The sequence below is a fragment of the Myotis lucifugus genome, unplaced genomic scaffold (assembly GCF_000147115.1).
Source record: "Myotis lucifugus unplaced genomic scaffold, Myoluc2.0 scaffold_1346, whole genome shotgun sequence".
In the NCBI taxonomy this organism is placed as follows: domain Eukaryota; kingdom Metazoa; phylum Chordata; class Mammalia; order Chiroptera; family Vespertilionidae; genus Myotis; species Myotis lucifugus.
The window spans coordinates 59,573-77,334 of record NW_005872394.1 but is presented as its reverse complement, the minus strand read 5'-3'; the positions used below and the strand labels follow the sequence as shown (position 1 = coordinate 77,334).

Below are 17,762 nucleotides of genomic sequence, written 5' to 3'. Positions count from 1 at the left end.
GCAGGAGAGGCTTCCCTTCCCCTTGGGCGAGAGCATCCCCGCGGGCGGACTGTCCGCTCGCTGGGAGCCGGGCCATGCCGCCAGCTAACTGCTCGGAGCACAGCGTGGGGGCGGAGGCGGCGGTGGCCTCGCTGCTGGCGCTGGAGTGCGGGCTGGGCCTGCTGGGCAACGCCGTGGCCCTGTGGACGCTCCTCTTCCGCCTGAAGGTGTGGAAGCCGCCCGCCGTCTACCTGCTCAGCCTGGTCCTGGCCGACCTGCTGCTGACCCTCTGCCTGCCCTTCCTGGCCGCCTTCTTCCTGCGGCACAAGACCTGCGGCCTCGGCCCCGCGCCCTGCCGCGCCCTGTTCTTCCTGTGGCCCCTGGGCCGCGGGGCGGGCGTGGCCTTCCTCACGGCGGTGGCCGTGGACCGCTACTTCCGAGTGGTCCACCCGCTGCTCAGGGTCAACCTCCTGTCCCCTCGGGCGGCCTGGGGGGTCTCGGGCCTGGTCTGGCTCCTGATGGCCGCGCTCAACCACCAGAGCCTGCTCGTGCCCGAGGCCGAGTGCCCGGCGTCGGACCCCAGCACGGGCGGCCCCTCCGGCCGCGCCTGGCAGGAGGCGCTGTCCTTCGCCCAGTTCATCCTGCCCTTCGGCCTCGTCCTGTTCTGCAACGCGGCGATCATCCGGGCCCTGCGGAGGCGGCTCCGGGCGCCCGGCAAGCAGCCCAAGCTGCAGCGGGCCCGGGCGCTGCTGGCCGCCGTCGTGGCGCTGTTTGTGCTCTGCTTCCTGCCCAGCTTCCTGGCCCACGTGGCGCTGGCCGTGTGCCGGGGCGCGGGCGGCTGCGGGGCCCGCCGGGCCCTGGTGCTCGCGGCCGACGTGGCCAGCAGCCTGACTGGGCTGCAGAGCGTGCTGAACCCCGTGGTGTACTGCTTCTCGAACCCCGCGTTCCGCCACTCCTACCGCAAGGTCTTCCTCAGCCTCCGGGGCCGAGGGCCGGGCACCCAGGCCCCAAGCTGCGACCTCAGGGACTCGGACTCCTGAGCACGGCCCGCCCCAGGCTCCTGGGAACCCTGCCCTGGCTCCTGGGAGCCCCGAGACCTTTGTCAGGATCCGGACAAAGAGAAACCTCAAGACTGCGCTGCAAGGAGAGACCACAGTCGTCAGCAAAACGGACGTCATTCTTCACCTTGTTCGCCAGCACTTTCTTCGGCTGCTGCACGAAACAGCCGCAGATCCAGACAGGACGCGGGGCCTCCCGGTCCACATGAGTGCGGCTGCCGTGACATGGCCACACCGCAGCCCCTCAGGGCCATCCAGGGCGGACCCCGTGGGGGAGGAGCCGGAGGCCCTGTCATTCTCACGCTATCTCTTCTCCGTGAGTCATGCTCCTCTCCTTGGCTTGTTGGTAAATGCACGTGTGTGCGCTTCCCGCCTGCTGCTCGGACACCGGGGCTGGTGGACTGGCGGCCCACGGAGGGCTGGGGTGGGGGGTCTGCACCCAGCGGGCTGGCCACCGGTCGGTCCAGGTTCATGCTCTTTGCTTTGTTTGCACAGACTGTCCGTTACGTCAGAGACGGCGCAGCGCCCTGGTCATTGTAACAAACACTTTCTCAGTAAATGTCTCGCAATCCCTCGGGAACAGTGTTCTAAATTTGAATTTGCAAATGCCTTTAACCCTCCGCGTGTCCCCGGCTGTGAAGCCACGGTGCTGGGGGCCCCGGGAGGAAGCCGGGCTGAGGGGCCAGGGCTGTGAAGGGGGATCCCACTCGATGCCGCACAGGACGGGGCAGAGGGCGCCTGGGGGCCTGCAGGGAAGGTGGGCGGCTGCACCCAGCACTGGCCACGCGGGCAGCGGCCGCATTGCCGCTCGTCACTCCTCTCAAAGGACGGCCCTAACGTGTAGCTCATGACGGCGACGAAAAGGTGTGAGGGTCGCCTTCCTGACCCCTCACCTCATTCCCTGCTCAAACCTGGACGTGGGGTCCCCACAGGGACTCGGCCATGTGCTCAGAGGAGGCGCAAGGGCTGCTTTGTAATGATGGGGTCCCCGCGGCCACACCTGGCAGCACTCACCTGGCCGCCTCCCAGGAGCCAGGCCTGCGTTGCCCACAGAGAGGGTGGTCCCGTGACTGTGTAACATTTAAGGCTGGAACGCACGGCGTTGGGCAATAGAAATGGCACAACCACTGCCACTCGGACCTGCCTGCCCACGGGGAGGGGGGAAGGGGGGGAAGGGGGGTCCTGATCAGACCTGACCTTGACACCTGACCCCGGAGAAGATTGGGCTCAGGGTCCCGGGGCCTGGTTCCCACAGCAGCGCCCCAAGGCTGCCCTGGCTCCTCCCTCCCAGGACCACAGACTCTCAGGGCTGAGGGGAGTGCGAGCGGCGCAGACGGAAAGGCCGGTACCCCCCACCCCCCCACCCACCCCCCCGAGGGGCCGTCCTCGGCCTGTGCTCCCTTTCGCTGAAAGCACCGCCCCTGGTCCCCCCGGAGCTCCCCGCTCTGCAGCCTCAGGTGCTGCCTGGAAAAGCCGCCCTTTCACTTTGACATCCCCACGTCCCTAAACTCCCCTCGGGCAATTTAAAAGGACGTACATTTTTATTGGTTTCAGAGAGGAAGCGGGAGGGAGAGGGGGGGAGAGAGAAACATCCATGCTGAGAGAGAATCATGGATCAGCCGCCTCCTGCACGCTCCCTACTGGGGATCGAGCCTGCAACCCGAGCCTTGACCGGGAATCGAACCCGGGACCCTTCTGTCCGCAGCCGACGCTCCATCCACACAGGCTTCTTTCCTGGGTTACCCGGTCGTCTCTCCGGTGACGTTTCCTAACCGCTTCCCTGCCCAGGGACACCAAGGCCATGGCTCTCCCCACAGGGACTCCACCCCGAGGTCACAGGCCGTCTGACCCCACAGCTGCCCACTCGGCCCAGGTGGGCAGAGCCGCCCAGACACAGGTGCCTCCCAGACACGGTCCCTCCGCCCTCCCGTGACCCCAGGAGGCTGCAGCTGCCCCCCCCCCCCCCCACAGCTCACATGTCAGCCGGCAAATGGGGAAGTCACAGCCCAGTGCGGCTGCCTCTCAGGGTCTTGCTGCCGGTTTCGTGGGCAGAGCTGGCGGCCCTCCTCCTGCCCGGCCCTGGGCCAGCTCAGCGCGGCCGGTGGGGACCAGCAGCTTCTAGAAAACACGGGCCTCAGCCAACCGGGTTCCAACTCGGGGCCTGGAGTTGCCTCCTGACTGTCCACGTGCAGCCAGGGCCGAGGCCGGGTCAGTGGCCGAGTCGGGGCCTTGGGGTCCACGCCCTGCTCTGTCCCTTCCCAGCTCCGTGACCCGGAACACATCACCACACCTCTCGGACTATCCTCTACCGTGACACGGGGGTGATGCAGACCAGCGGGGAGCGTGTGGGACTGAACACGGTACCGACCGGTGGGCTGAGCACAGCGCCTGCCCATCGGACGCAGCCAGCGGCTGTCTCTCTGCTGCTGCAAGTGACCGGCGTGTGCTCGTATCTTTGCTGACGGCCCGGCCGGACGGGGGCTCTTTGGGGACCTACTTTTCCCTGCGCAGCCTCCGCGCAGAGCCTGGTGGGGAGCCTGGGAGCTGGATGGGGAGCCCGTGAGCTGGATGGGGAGCCCGGGAGCCGGACGGGGAGCCCGGGAGCCGGATGGGGAGCCCGAGAGCCGGACGGGGAGCCCGAGAGCCGGACGGGGAGCCCGGGAGCCGGACGGGGAGCCGGGGAGCCGGATGGGGAGCCGGCGAGCTGGGTGGGGAGAAATCTGCTCCACGAGTGTCTGTGACTGTGTTTTCTCCTGCAAACCCTTCGAGACCTTCGTAAGGATTCTGTCCCATCAAGTTTAATTCCACACGTGTGTGCGGTGGGACCAGAGCTCAGACATGAGGGCCAGGCCCGCGAGTGCCCGTCTGAGGGGGTCTTTGGTGCCTGGTTCCCACGCCCTCGGACGCCTGCAGCTCTGCGCCCAGACACTTCCTCCTTAAACAGGCGGCGGAAGGAGACGCTCACCCTCGTCCGAATGATTTCCTCTGAGCAAGGACATGACTCAAAAGGGAAGTGAGGCGGACGGTGCACGACGGGCCTCCGACCACAGCTCTGCCTCCCGAGCGAGCCTCAGCCTCGTTAGTGCCGGGTGCCCTCTGGACAGCAGGTGCCAGGCCCAAACCCTGAGCCCCAGCCCTTGGCACCGCCTGGGTCCCAGCCCTTCCCAGCCCTCAGCACCCCCCAGATCCCGGCCCATCCCAGCCCTCGGCACCGCCCAACCCCTGAGCCTCAGCCCTCAGCACCACCCGGATCCCAGCCCTTCCCAGCCCGCGGCACCGCCCAATCCTGGCCCATCTGCAGCCCTCTGGCACTGCCTGGGTCCAGGGCCATGTGCAGTTGCTGGTTGGACAGGAGTCAGTGGGAGGCAGGGCCGTCGCTGACCGAGCTCCTGGAGAAGGCTTTCCCCAACAGAAAGGCCACACTCCCGAGTGTCCGCACCCAATGGGCTGTTGGCCTCGGCAGGTGTCTCCACCCCCACCCCCATCCGTCACACCGCCCAGACCAGAAGCAGTAACGATTCCCCACGAACCTGACTCGCCCACACCCACAGCCCCTCCGTCGTCCTCACCATCAGGGAGACAAGCTCCCATAGACCCAGAATTTAGAAAGTTAGAGAGAGGAGATGCCTTCCCTTTAGAGCAGTGGTTCTCAACCTTCCTAATGCCGTGACCCTTTAATACAGTTCCTCATGTTGTGGTGACCCCCAATTTCATTGTGACAAATGGAACATAATTAAAGCATAGTGATTAATCACAAAAACAATATGTAATTATATATGTGTTTTCCGATGGTCTTAGGCGACCCCTGTGAAAGGGTCGTTTGACCCCCAAAGGGGTCGCGACCCACAGGTTGAGAACCGCTGCTTTAGGGCTTCATAAAGTTCCTGGTGAGTAGATTTATCTCATCTTTTATTTTTTTAAATACGTTTTTATTGATTTTAGAGCAAGGAAGGGAGAGGGAGAGAGAGAGAGAGAGAGAGAGAGAGAGAGAGGAAAAAAACATCAATGATGAGGGGGAATCATGGATCAGCTGCCTCCTGCACGACACACACTGGGGATCAAGCCTGCAACCCAAGCCTGTGTCCTGACCGGGAATGGAACCCTGACCTCATGGTTTATGGGACGATGCTCAACCACTGAGCCACACTGGCCGGGCAATTATATCTCATCTTTTAAAGTAAAATCTCTTCTTTATTAGTTATCATGCCCTTAAAATTGTCCTAAAATAGGCACGCTAAAAATATAGAGAGAGACCTTATTTCCCAAATCATATATAATACATTCGTGAAAACACGCATGTGCTGTAACCAGAACAAACACAGAAGCAAACACACAAAAACACAGGTAGTCACACGACAAAAGCCACGATGGAGCCGACCTCCTGTTAGGTGAGTATTAAAGGCAATGAGAGTGAATTGCAGTCCGATTTTTGAACTTAATTACTCTAAGGATTTTATTCCAATTTCCAGAGGACACAGTCGAAGATTCTATTGAAGTTCTCGCACTGCGACCCCGGCCACTTTGTCACGTGGGACTGGGGAGACGTGTGGCTGAGGGCGCACTCCTGCGGGTGCGGCCTGCGGCCAGCAGAGGGCAGCTGCGCCCCGTCGAGGAGGCAGGTGGGCCCGCAGGCCGTCACCTTCCCAGCTGCGGCTCCGGAAGAGAGGACTGAGGTCCCCAGTGATGCCTGCACTGTTAGCGGGACGCCCGCCGCCTCGTCTCCCTAACAGGTTCAGGACAAGGACCCCAAACGTCACCTTGAATTCAAGAACCCAGTCAGTCTCCCAAACCAGCAGAAGCTGAAGCTTATAAAACACTGGCTCTGGCCCTGACCAGTTTAGCTCAGTGGATAGAGCATCAGCCTGTGGACTGTAAGGTCCCAGGTTCGATTCCGGTCAAGGGCATGTACCTGAGTTGCGGGCACATCCCCAGTAGGAGGGGTGCAGGAGGCAGCTGGTGGATGTTTCTCTCTCATCGATGTTTCTAACTCTATATCCCTCTCCCTTCCTCTCTGTAAAAAATCAATAAAACATATTTTTAAAAAAATACTGGCTCTGGCTGGTCAGGTGGCTCCGTGGTTGAGTGTCGACCTATGAACCAGGAGGTCAGGGTTCGATTCCTGGTCAGGCACGTGCCCAGGTTTCAGGCTCCATCCCGTGTGGGGTGAGCAGGAGGCAGCCGATCACTGATTCTCTCTCATCCGGATGTTTCTATCTCTCTCTCCCTCTCCCTTCTTCTGAAATCAATAAAATATATTAAAATAATAAATAAAATAAAACATTGACTCTAATTCCAAATGTCGTCTGAAAACTCGGACAGACGGGGTCCGGGGACTGTGGGTGCCCGGCGAGTCGGGGGGAGGGGCCCCGCCACAGCGCCGGTCAGGGCTCTGGGGGACCATCAGGCTGACCTGTCTCCCTGGCCCTCCTCTGGCCTCGTCCAGACGCCTCAGCGGAGACCCTGGCGGCTTCGTGTTCTCACGCGTTTAGTGCAGCTGAACCGGCTCCTGAGACCCTCAGCCTCCGTTCTCCCCGAGGCTCGGGGTGTGGCACCCGCCTTCCCCTCCCGCGCCCGGGGGACTCCCGCTGCTCTGGGCACGAGGACGCAGGGTACCCGGCGAAAGCGTCCCTCCGTGAGGCAGGAGCCAGGCAGCCCGCTGGGCCCCTGAGGTCGGCCTGGGGCCCAGCCCCCTGCTGACTGTCTGGATGGCTCGCCTGACCCTGAGGCAGCAGAGAGGCCGGGGGGCAGGAGAGATGCCGCTGCCGCCTTATCCCACACGGACGAAGGGCACAGGGCAAAGGGCACAGGGCACAGGGCGTGTGCCGATGCCCGCGCTGACGGCCCGCTGTTTCTGAGAAAGTGACTGCGTTGGAAACGGGCGGTAAAGGGAGATTAAGGCGGGTGAGGTCTGTGGGGTCGCCCTAACCCAGCCCGCCTGGGTCCTCAAGGGGAGGAGACGGGATTTGGGAGCACAGATGGCCGGCTGTGGCTGTGTGAGGCCCCGGAGGGGAGCCGTCTTGGACCCCGGCGACACCCACCTGCCCAGGCCCAGTCTCGGACCCCAGCCTCTCGTCCCGGCAGCCCCAGCGAAGGGTGCGCCGGGCACTGAAGCCCACACGCGTGTCCATGGCCAGGGTCTCTGTGCCGATGCCCACGGACGCCTGGGATGCGCACACATCCCCACACATTTTTAGGATCTGAAAATGGACCTTTCAGGCCTCACTTGCACACCAGCCTGTCCGGCCTCAGGAGCCAATGGGCGGGCAGTTTGCACGATACCTCGTGCCTCTGGTCGAGGTGCGCAGCTGACAAGGTAACACTCCTGCCTGCATTCCCACCCCCGCTGAGGTTTGTGGGCGAAAAGTCTCCTTTGTCCAGAAAGAACCGATGGGGACCCTCTGAGCCACTTTGTAGCAGGAACAAGAAAACTGCCCTGGTCACACAGACAGACGTGATTGCTCACACGCGTGTGACGCCATGAGTGTGCGTGTGTGCGGTTACTCCACTAACGACAGGCCGAGGTGTGACGCCCTCCCGACGAGTGTGTTCTCACAGGTGCCGATGGCCATTCCTCGAACGAGGCCGAAGCCGGTGCCGAGCGCAGAGCAGAGACGAAGGCAGACGCGGAGCCTGGAAGTCGGTGGAGGGAGGACAGAGGACTGGCAGGGGCCAACCCCGAGCATTTCCTGTGGGAGGAGCCCCACGCCGCTCGTGCCCGTGGGAGTGGGTGCAGGATGTCGCCAAACGCTGTGGATGGGCCTGACCTACCTGATGCCCGCGCAGCAGGGACACAGACGCTACTCGGTGAGGCAAAGCACTCGGGGCATTTGGAAACATCTTTATTCATGCGGCTGAGGGGAAGGGCAGCGGCTTAGAGAGGGGAGCCTCCTCCTCGGGGACTCCGATCACACAGAGGTGCCATTTCCAAGTGCCAGGCGCCCGGCGTCTCCGTGCCACGGGGGGTCCTGTCCAGGCACCTGAAAGAGGCTGCTGGGGGCCTCTCCTCCGCTTTGATATCCGGAGGCAACTGCCAACGGAACACCGAGGCTGCAAGACCGTCTCTACTTCACACACAAACCAGTTTCATTTTGCAAAGCCAACGCCATGTTCTAAATGCAAACTTCAAGCCGGCCGGCGTGGCTCCGTGGTTGAGCGTCGACCTGTGAACCAGGAGGTGATGGTTTGATCCGGGTCAGGGCACAGGCCCAGGTTGTGGGCTCCATCCCCAGCAGGGGGCGTGCAGGAGGCAGCCGATCAGTGATTCTCTCTCATCGTTGATGTTTCTATATCTCTCTCCCTTCTTCTCTGAAATCAATTTTAATTTTTTTTAAAAACTAGTGGCTTAAAAAAATTTTTTTTAATGAAATGCAGACTCAACTCCTGAGACGTCACTTTGAATCTCACACAGAGACGCAGGTAACGCCCGTGAGAGCGAGAGGACGCTTAGAGGACACGCCCGTCCGCACCGCGCCCTCCTCCGGCCCTCGGTCAGCGTGTCCCCAGCACGTCTGTCTTTCGGGACGTGCTGAGCTTTCTCCGATTGTGCTCCCACCTGTGCACGGCCCTTCCAAACACAAGTTCCAGGAACTTTCTAGAAGTTGAGAGAGTGGAGGGAACCTGATTCCTAGTGGACCGCCGACTCGGGAAAACCCCCCAGAGTCCACGGCAGAGCCCGGAGGCGCTGGGCCTGCGAGCGACGGAGCCTCCTCATGGCCCGTTCCCACCCCAAAGGGGACGGGGTCCCTGCGTATTTCCTCAGCAGAGTCCTTGGTTTTTAAGCATTTTTATTTTTTAAAAATTTAACACCTCACACTGTAAGCGGCACTGCCCCTCCGTTGCACTCTGACCTCTAAACGGTACTTAGGACGCCCTCTGTGCGCGGACCTCGGCCGTAGGCCCGGCCCCGGACCGGCTGGCGGCTCCCAGCGGGGCCACTTCCAGGGAAGCACAGCGAACGCCCGCTTTCCCGTGCCCCTCACAGCCCGAGGCGCCCGATCCGTGTGACGGCGTCTCTGGTGCCAGCCCAGTGCCTTGTCCGCCCGTCTGTCCGCAGCGATTCCCCTGCTGCCCCCACACAGCTCGGCCCGCCCTCGGCCCACCCCGTCCAGGGCGTCGCTGCCGCTCGGGCCTCCCTGGCGCCCGGCGGGCATCGGCTGGATGGAGTGTTTGACCGGAATGCGTGGCACGAGGGCTTTTATTCATTTTTGTTTTTCTGTCTTGGCTTTTTCAAACCGTGTGATTGTTTTGCTCTGACTGAAGGAGTGGTGGCCTAGGGCCGGTTCATGAATATTTCCCAGGACGCTCCCGTTGGTCAGCCCTTCCCTGAGATGCCGCGCGGTCCGGAGCCTGCCTCCTGGGGTGCCGGCCGGCAGAGGCGGCAGGATCAGAGTTTCTGGTGGAGGAAATTTGGAAACCGCTACCTGCATGAGCCCCCCCACCCCCCCAGTGTCCACAGCCCAAGGCCACCGCGGTCCCGGTCCCCGGGGAAGACACCGCACACACTCCCGGAGTCCTCTCGGACCGTGAGCGCGGCACGCGGCGCCCGGGGCGGGTCACATGGTGAAGGAGGACGGGTTGTCGTTGTCCGCGGTCTCGCTGATCTGCCGGGAGGAGAAGGCCTCCGAGTGCAGCCGGGCGCAGGCCTGGCCGGGTGCGCGCCGCCGCCCCACGCACAGCAGGTCCTTGGCGATCTTCAGGAAGTAGCTGCGGAACTTCTGGCCCACGAAGGCGTAGAGCACGGGGTTGAGGCAGCAGTGCAGAAAGGCCAGCACCTCGGTGCCCGTCTCCAGGTAGCCCAGCGCCTTCTCGGCCTGGCAGGACCGGCCCACCCTGCCCAGGTTCACGGCCGTCACCAGCAGCACCACGTTGTGCGGGACCTGACAGGCCAGGAACACGAGGACCACGGCCACGATCACGCGGATGGCCTTGTGCCGCTTGGAGTTCTGGGCCTGCAGCAGGGTCCTGACGATGGACAGGTAGCAGAGCGTCATGAACAGCAGGGGCATGAAGAAGCCCGACAGCAGCTGCAGGCCCAGCAGCAGCAGCTTCCAGCGGAGGGGCTCCGAGACCTCCAGGTACCGGGGCTCGCACACCTCCCGGTCCTGCAGCCGGTACTTCCGGTGGAAGATGAAGGTCCCGATGGAGATGAGGACGGACAGCGCCCACACACGGCCAGGCAGAATGGCGCGGTGGTGCGCCCGCATCCTGGCGCGCAGGCGGAAGGACCGCGTGGCCTGCACGATGGCCACGTAGCGGTCCAGGCTGATGCAGGCCAGCAGCAGCATGCCGCAGTGGAAGTTGACGGCGTAGACGCCGCGCACCAGCTTGCACAGGGCGCTGCTGAAGACCCACTGGCCCGTGGCGTGCGTCACCGCCCAGAAGGGCAGGGTCAGGACGAACAGGATGTCCGCCAGGGCCATGTTCAGGAGGTACACGTCGGTCATGGACTTGGCCTTCTTGTAGAACGCGAAGGTGAGCACCACCAAGACGTTGCCCAGGAGGCCGAAGACGCAGATCAGGGAGTAGGTGATGGGCACGAAGAGCCGGGAGAAGTCGCGGACGTCCTTCAGGACGCACAGGACGGGGAGGTCCGTCCCGTAGTCCGCTGTGGCGTTATAGTCCTCGTAGGCGTCCAGGTAGCTCCCTGACTCCTGGGAACGGGCGGAGGGAGAGTCAGCTGCCGGGCAATTAACAAGGAGCCACAGTGAAGCGAACGTGCGCTCCCAGCCAACACCCGGGGACACTCACCTCATTCATGGTGCCGCCGGTTCCGGTTCCGGCAGAGCTGTGGGCCCGCCCACGGGGGTGACAGGAGAGGAGGGACCCTGGGCAGGAAAGGAAGCAAAAGACACGGGGGTTAAGACAAGTATCCTGGGAGGGCCAGACAGTCCAGGGCATGGCCCGCCCGCCCTGCCAGGACAGGAGGGCACACAGGTGCGCCACACAAACACACCAGCAGGGGGCAGCACCCCTCCTGGGAGGCCAGACAGGAGTCTCAGGCTCGGCAGGTCACAGGGTCTCAGCCACACTACTTTTTTTTTAAATAGGTTTTTATTTACTTTTTTAGAAAGAGAAGACGGGAGAGGGAGAGAGAGATAGAAACATCAGTGGGGAGAGAATCATGGACTGGCTGCCTCCTGCACGCCCCCCCCACCCCACCCCGCACTGGGGATTGAGCCGGAAACCGGGGCATGTGCTCTGACCGGGAATCGAACTGTGACCTCTTGGTTCATGGGTCCACGCTCAACCCCTGAGCCACGCCGGCCGGGCTCTGCCACACGACTTGGAAGTGGTCGTGGACAATCACACGCACGGGTGGACTGGCCCAGACGTGACCCGTGGGCTGCAACCTGCCGGTTCCTGATCCACAGGGTGAACAGGGGAGACGCCAGCAAACCGCAGACTCTGATCTGCACCAAACCCTCAGGCCAAACCCAGCGGAAGCCAGGCAGCCAGGCCTCCTGACCAGCTTTGTGCAAAGGAGTCGTCCGAAAGCTGACAGCTCGCAAGGCTAGCCTGCAAGGCGCTTACGGCGCAGCTCAGGGTGCTCACGAGCCGCACGTGAGAGCCAGCCATGGGGTTTCTTTAAACTCTGAACGTGAGGGCCATCCTCAGGATATGCTGACAAGCCTGCGTGGCCGGGAAAGGCAGCAGGAATACGTATATCCTACACTAGAGGCCCAGGGCACGAATTCATGCACCAGTGGGGTCCTGCGGCCTGGTCTGTGGGATGCAGGATCCCCCAAGTGGTCCAGGATTGCGAGAGGGCACAGGCCAGGCCGTGGGACCCCACCGGTGCACCATCCAGGCCAAGGAGGGACGTGGGAGGTTGGCCAGCCGGAGAGGGGCCGTGGGAGGGCTCCAGGGCATGTCTGGCCCGTCTAGCTCAGTCCCGATTGGCTGGACCACAGCAGCAAGCTCACCTACCAGAGCGTCTGCCCCCTGGTGGTCAGTGCACATCATAGCCAGCAGTTGAGTGATACTAAAAGCCTAATATGCTAAGTGTCTGGTCGTTTGGTTGGCTGTTCAACCAATCAAAGTGTAATATGCTAATGATATGCTAAGGCCACTCAACTGCTTGCTATGACGTGCACTGACCACCAGGGGGCAGACGCTCAATGCAGGAGCCTCTCCCGCCTCCACAGCAACACTAAGGAGTCCAGCTGAAGGCTCCTGGTCTGCCAGAGGGCGCAGACCAGGCTGAGGGATCCCCCACCAAGTGCACGGATTTCGTCCACCGAGCCTCTAGAGAGAGTGTGTGTGTGTGTGTGTGTGTGTGTGTGTGTGTGTGTACCTCCAATGCCCACACTTCTTAACAGCCACTCATCTGCCAGGCAGACATGGCGCGACCCTCAGAACTGGCACGTGGAGGAGGTTCAGAGGGCAGGATTCTAAAAGGCTCGTGGACAGACCCGCTCGGGTGGTGGGGAACGCAGCGAGGGCGACAGGGAGGGGCACGCCTGCGGGAAGTGGGCTCAGGGCACTGAGTGTCCGCCACCAGCCCCCCACCAACCTGTTAGAGCTCTCACCGAGCTGCAAGGTGCTGGGGAAGCCAGGAGGGGGCGCTGCGCAGAGCCTGGCTCCAGAGATCCACCGGGAGGTGAGTGAGGGTGGGGCTGAGAGTGAAGGGGCCTCCACCTGAGACAAAGCCGGGAGGAAGGGCTTTGCTCCTTCACGCCCATCCTCCGCCTTTCGCTGTGTCCTCATCCTGCCTTCCTCTCGCTCACGCCCCCCTCTCCGCCCCCCCCCCCCCAACCCCGGGCCTGGAGTTCTCCCTGCCACTCACTCATTCTCATCCTCTCGCCGAGCCCCTGGCCGTGTGGCCGGGAAAGGTCAGGAGGAGGGAGACACGGTAGAGGCAGGTGGCGGGTGCGCTGGCAGGGACACGGGTCCCACCTGCCGATCCGTCCTCACCTGCAGGCCAGAGTGTGTCCCGCGTGTGAGGAGGGAGCCAGTATGACCCACAGCTCCCCTGACGGGTTCCTGCGCGCGTGCCCCTGTGAGGTGACCCCCACTCTGTCCCTCGCACGCTCGATGGGTGGCCTCACCCCTCCCTCCCGTTGCCGGGAGCTGGCACCTGCAGGCAGCTGTGGCCGCCTCCCCATCGCGGCTCCGGGGCAGGGCGGGGGGCGGGGGGGCGCCTGCGGGAGGCGGGGCCGCGGGAGCTGCTGGCCGGCGCTCCGAAGTGAGGGTGTCTGTGCTGGATTGCCTGCCTGAGAGGCACTGTTCAATCCCCTCTGATTCCTGCTTTGATTAGAATTTCAGGCTTCATCACAGGGACCCTGGCGTGTGATTCCGTGCTGCTTGGGGATGGTGTTCGGACCCGCGGGGTTCAAAGGGCACACACCTGCGGACAACGCCGAGTCCGCCCATGTGGCTGAGAGTCTCGCACCCAGACCGCAGCCCATCCACGTGTGTTCCCGGCACCCGCCGCTGCTGGAGGTGATTCACCGGCCCGGCCACCGTGTCACCACAAACATCACGTGGATCATTTCAGGGAAGCGGTGTGGGTGACACAGCCACCACGACACGTCAGGAGGCCTGCACACGCCTGCTCACGTGAACCGCCCAGCCCAGCTCTTCGGAGAAACACCGTTTCTGTCCTGAAGATTGTGGCCCAGGGGGAGGGGTGCCCTGGGGTAGGTGAGTTTGGGAAACGCTGAGGGCACCTCCTCCTGGACGTTTAGCAGAGCCGAGGCCAGTGCCCTGAGAGCCGTGCTCAAGACCCCTCCCTCCCCACCCAGCACTGCCGGGACACGGGACAGCCGGACCAGGACAGCCGGACCAGGACAGCCGGACGGGGCTGCTCAGGACCCACTCGGGGCCACGCCAGGAGCACAGGTGCCGGCACTCAGGCAGCAGCTGGCCTCCCGCGGGTCCCTCCCCTGCTGCACCCGCGGCTCCCAAACGCACGGACGCAGCTCACTCCTGACCCACCGCCCCCTCGCGGGCGCACCCAGGGACCAGCGTCGCGGAGGGACGCCTCTCGGAGGGGCGGCTGTTCCTTCCAGCACACGGGCCACACTGGCCCTTCCTGGGCCTGCAGGTCGGGCTGGAGAGCGTGTCCACGCAGCGCCCGAGCGAAATGCAGGCCGGCGGCCGGGCCTCTGCCCTTCGATTCAACGTCGCAGAGATTGTGCTGCCAACATGGAAAGTGTTACTTGGAGAAACACCTGGTGTTGCTTAGAGCACATTTACTATATTACAATAGTGACTTACATTCTGCAATAAAACAAGGTGGCTTCCTGGTCCCGCTTTGTTAGGCAGCACGAGCAAAACACAACATCTCAGGCACTAGCAGCGAAAGGACGTTCCCTAAAAACCGGAGCGTCGGCCCTGACCGGTGTGGCTCAGTGGATAGAGCGTTGGCCTGCAGACTGAAGGGTCCCGGGTTCGATTCCGGTTAAGGGCATGTACCTTGGTTGCAGGCACATCCCCAGTAGGAGGTGTGCAGGAGGCAGCTGATCGATGTTTCTCTCTCATCGATGTTTCTAACTCTCTATCCCTCTCCCTTCCTCTCTGTAAAAAATCAATAAAATATATTTTAAAAAACAAAAACAAAAAAACAGAGCCAGGCCTGGAGCCATGGAGGGGATGGCGGCCACAGCAGCTCCCGGAGAGCCAGGCGGCGCCGGCCTCCCACACCCACAGGCCCACACACATCGCAGAGGCCTCCGGGCCTCCTCAGAAACCACTGCTTTGACGCGGAGGCTTTGGGCGTCTCTGGCCGCATCAGGTGACCAGGACAGGTGGGCAGCCGGTATCGGCCAGCAGACAGCGAGCCCACAGGGAGAAGTGGCCGGTCCCGGTGGGGCCCGGGGAGGGGCAGCGAGATCCCAGAGCAGAGGAGGCTGGAGAGGCGGGGAGGCCGACGGGCCCTCCCATCGTTGGGCCACTGGCCAGGGCAGACTTACCCAAGACAGTTAACGTGGGAAAGCATCGTGCGTAACAGCATCGAGACACGACCAGCAAGGAAAACTGTTAACAGTTCAACTTACACAAATCTAGTCACAAGGTTAAGTTCGTTAAAATTAAACCAAAGCAGAGACTTAAAATCTGTGCTTATTTTCATAAATGGTGAAGCCTGCAGGGCAAGGGACAAGACTGGAAAATGAGTTATGTGCATGTGTGTTGTACATAAATCGATGCCTGCATGTGCAGTGTGCATGTGTTCGTGTGTATTGTGCATGTCCCATGTGTGCCCGTGTGTGCATGCGTGTGCATGCGTGTGTGCATAAGTTCTAAGTACATCCTGGACACTGGGAACCACTGCTCTACACCATGGTCTCTAACCTCGCACCCCCCCTGAGGTGGACAGGGCACCGCCTTGTAGCCGGGACACCACCCCCTCCGAGAGACTGGGGGCTCCTGCCATCCCCACCACTTCGTGCCCAGAGGGCCTCCGGGGGGGCTGCGAGGCGCCCCAGACCTTAAACAGAGTGCAGTTTAAAACCTGGCTCTGAGGTCAGAGCCCCCGGGCCGCCGCCTGTGCTCAGGGAGCCTGCGCTTTCTCGACTCCTCTGAGCCGGGCACTGGGCGCCGCGGTCCTTTTTAGATCCCCGCGGCCGGCGGGGCTGAAACTCGCTGCTTCCTTCTGCTTTTGAGTGAGCGCGGCCGCAGCCAGAAGGTGTTTTCCGCGATTTGGGTAGAGGTCTTGTGCTCTTTCTCTTTTTTCTTTTGGTTCCTTTGGCTCCTTCAGATGCTGCTTTTGCAAGTTCTTTTTTATTTACAGAAACCATCTCCGTGACCCGCTCAGAGTCGCGTTAGCTCGGACGTAGCCTCTATCTCCACAGCACGAGCCCCCCCCCTGCACTCCTGCCCCCACAGGCGCGGGGGACGCTGCAGGCTCCCACGGGGTCATCACTGTGTAGCTTCACGGCCACAGGTGCCGACGTGCCACCAGGACACCTGGGTGTGAGCAGAGCTGCTCCTGGGTCACTGAGCCCAGAACACGCCCACCGATGGGCTTGTCCACAGCCTCCCTGAGGAGCCCCTTCCCTCTGATGCCCACCACCCCCCTCCCCCAGGCGGGCTCCGTGCCTGGCGGTGCACAGGGCACCGTTTGCATCGCCCGAACATCTCCGAGCTCAGCTGTCAGCTTGGCCAACGCTGCGCTCAGCTGAATAAAGACCGCGCGTCCCTCCAGAAGCAGGGCCCGGACCACCGGGCTCCGGGGAGGGAGATGCGAATGGAGCAGTCGCCGTCCTCTGTAAGAGGCCGTGGGGGTCCAGGAAAGGCCTGACCCCACTCCAAGCCATGTAAAGGACATGAACTTGGCTGGCACCCCAGTTCTTGTGATCTAGGCAAGCAGACATTTTGTCATAGCAACTGTTTGTCATGGCAACTGTCAAACATAGATGGAACTAGACAAAGCTTGCCCAGTCTGTAACGATCTGCTACTTCCCCATGATAGGCCAGGCCCTAGCAGTGATCTATGGAGCATGACCAGCCGCAGCTTAGCTATAAAACTGTGTGTGAAAAATAAAGTTGCTGGTGCCTGTGCCAGTCCCCCTGACCCCGGTCTCTTGTGTTTCTTCAATCCCACGCCACCTCTACCCTGCGGGACCCTTGGGAGCGGGTCTCCACAGTCCTCCCGGGCGTGGCCTTGGGCACAGGACGGACGTCGCTGAGACCAGAGGCCACGTCTGACGCGGGCGTTTGCCGATGCGCATGGTCGGCCGCCGCACCCGGAGCCGGAGTGAGCGGTTCCGAGTCTCGGGTCCCGCAGACCAGGGGCGGCGAGGCGGGGGCCAGGAGGTCGGGAAGGACAGGCCTCGTCGCCGCGCTTACCTTAGCGACGCCGCGATCCGCAGGGCGTTCCGGCCACTCCAGGCTCCCACGTCGGCCGCCCGGACTCTGAGAACAAGACGGGCTCCTGGTCATTGAGGGAACCTCGGGGAGACACTGACATTGGCCCGAGCACAGACCACTTCCTACTGAGAAGCAACGCCTATTTGCCCAAATGCAGATGTTAACCATCTGCAGCCCGGGGGGTAGCGTAGTCATGTGACTCCCGGCAGAGCCAGGAGCTGGGGGCCTGGGGGGCCCACCCTTCCCCCCCGCGTCTCCTGTCAGTAGGGGCACCTGGCGGCTGCCTGGGAGGCGAGGAAGAGCTGAGCCGAGGTGCTGGGTGCACCCCAAGCAGGTCCCCGACCCTCCCCACACCGGCCCTCCTCCTGCGCTGGAGACGGGACAGTCCCAGCCTCGGGCGCCCGGGGGCGGCGGGCGGGGCGGCTCAGACAGCACCTGGGCGGCTCTGAGTGCACAGCTCCCCGAGGGCGGCCGCCGTGTCACAGCAGGTGTCCCTCCTGGAGGCGGTGGCCTAGAACGCTGCAGCGTGGATGTCGCACGCAGTCACGTCGCAATACACACACACACACACACACACACACTCTTGCTTGTTCTTATTAAGCAAAACCCAAAGTAGTGACATGGTCACCCTGTGTCACCAGGTGGGAGGAGCAGCCGCTGGAGCCCCCTCGGGGCGCCGTGCTCTGGGGGCCGGGACTCTAATAAACATCAGGGAAAGACGATGGAGGGAGAGCCTCACCACCATAGGCGTGTGGCTGTGAGCACGCCCGAATACTCCAAAGTGTCACAGCCGAGAATCACCGACTGAAACCTGCTTTACCTGCTCCGGCCACTGCCTTTCCGCTGTGTCGGGTTTAAACGGTCGGCTAACTACTTCCCAGGATTGAGCCGGTCTGCTCTCAGGGCTTGCTAACG

At 62.5% G+C, this 17,762-nt stretch overlaps 2 protein-coding genes across 2 annotated transcripts; one reads left to right on the top strand and one right to left on the bottom strand.

The window, feature by feature from the left end:
- The first annotated feature begins 74 nt into the window (after window positions 1-74).
- Window positions 75-1,019, top strand: GPR31 (G protein-coupled receptor 31). The gene has a single exon (XM_006107683.3). It carries the CDS (start codon window positions 75-77, stop codon window positions 1,017-1,019), a length of 945 nt encoding a protein of 314 aa, XP_006107745.1.
- Window positions 1,020-9,492: 8,473 nt separating this feature from the next.
- On the bottom strand, window positions 9,493-16,924 carry CCR6 (C-C motif chemokine receptor 6). The gene is made up of 3 exons (XM_014449676.2): window positions 16,827-16,924; window positions 10,785-10,861; window positions 9,493-10,687 (listed from the first exon to the last, which is right to left on the bottom strand). Exons 2-3 carry the CDS (start codon window positions 10,791-10,793, stop codon window positions 9,590-9,592), a joined length of 1,107 nt encoding a protein of 368 aa, XP_014305162.1. The 5' UTR covers window positions 10,794-10,861; window positions 16,827-16,924; the 3' UTR covers window positions 9,493-9,589.
- Between the last annotated feature and the right edge of the window lie 838 nt (window positions 16,925-17,762).

Coding starts and splice junctions, on each gene's coding strand:
- GPR31 (XM_006107683.3), top strand. CDS start 75: ATGCCGCCAGCTAACTGCTCGGAGCACAGCGTGGGGGCGGAGGCGGCG.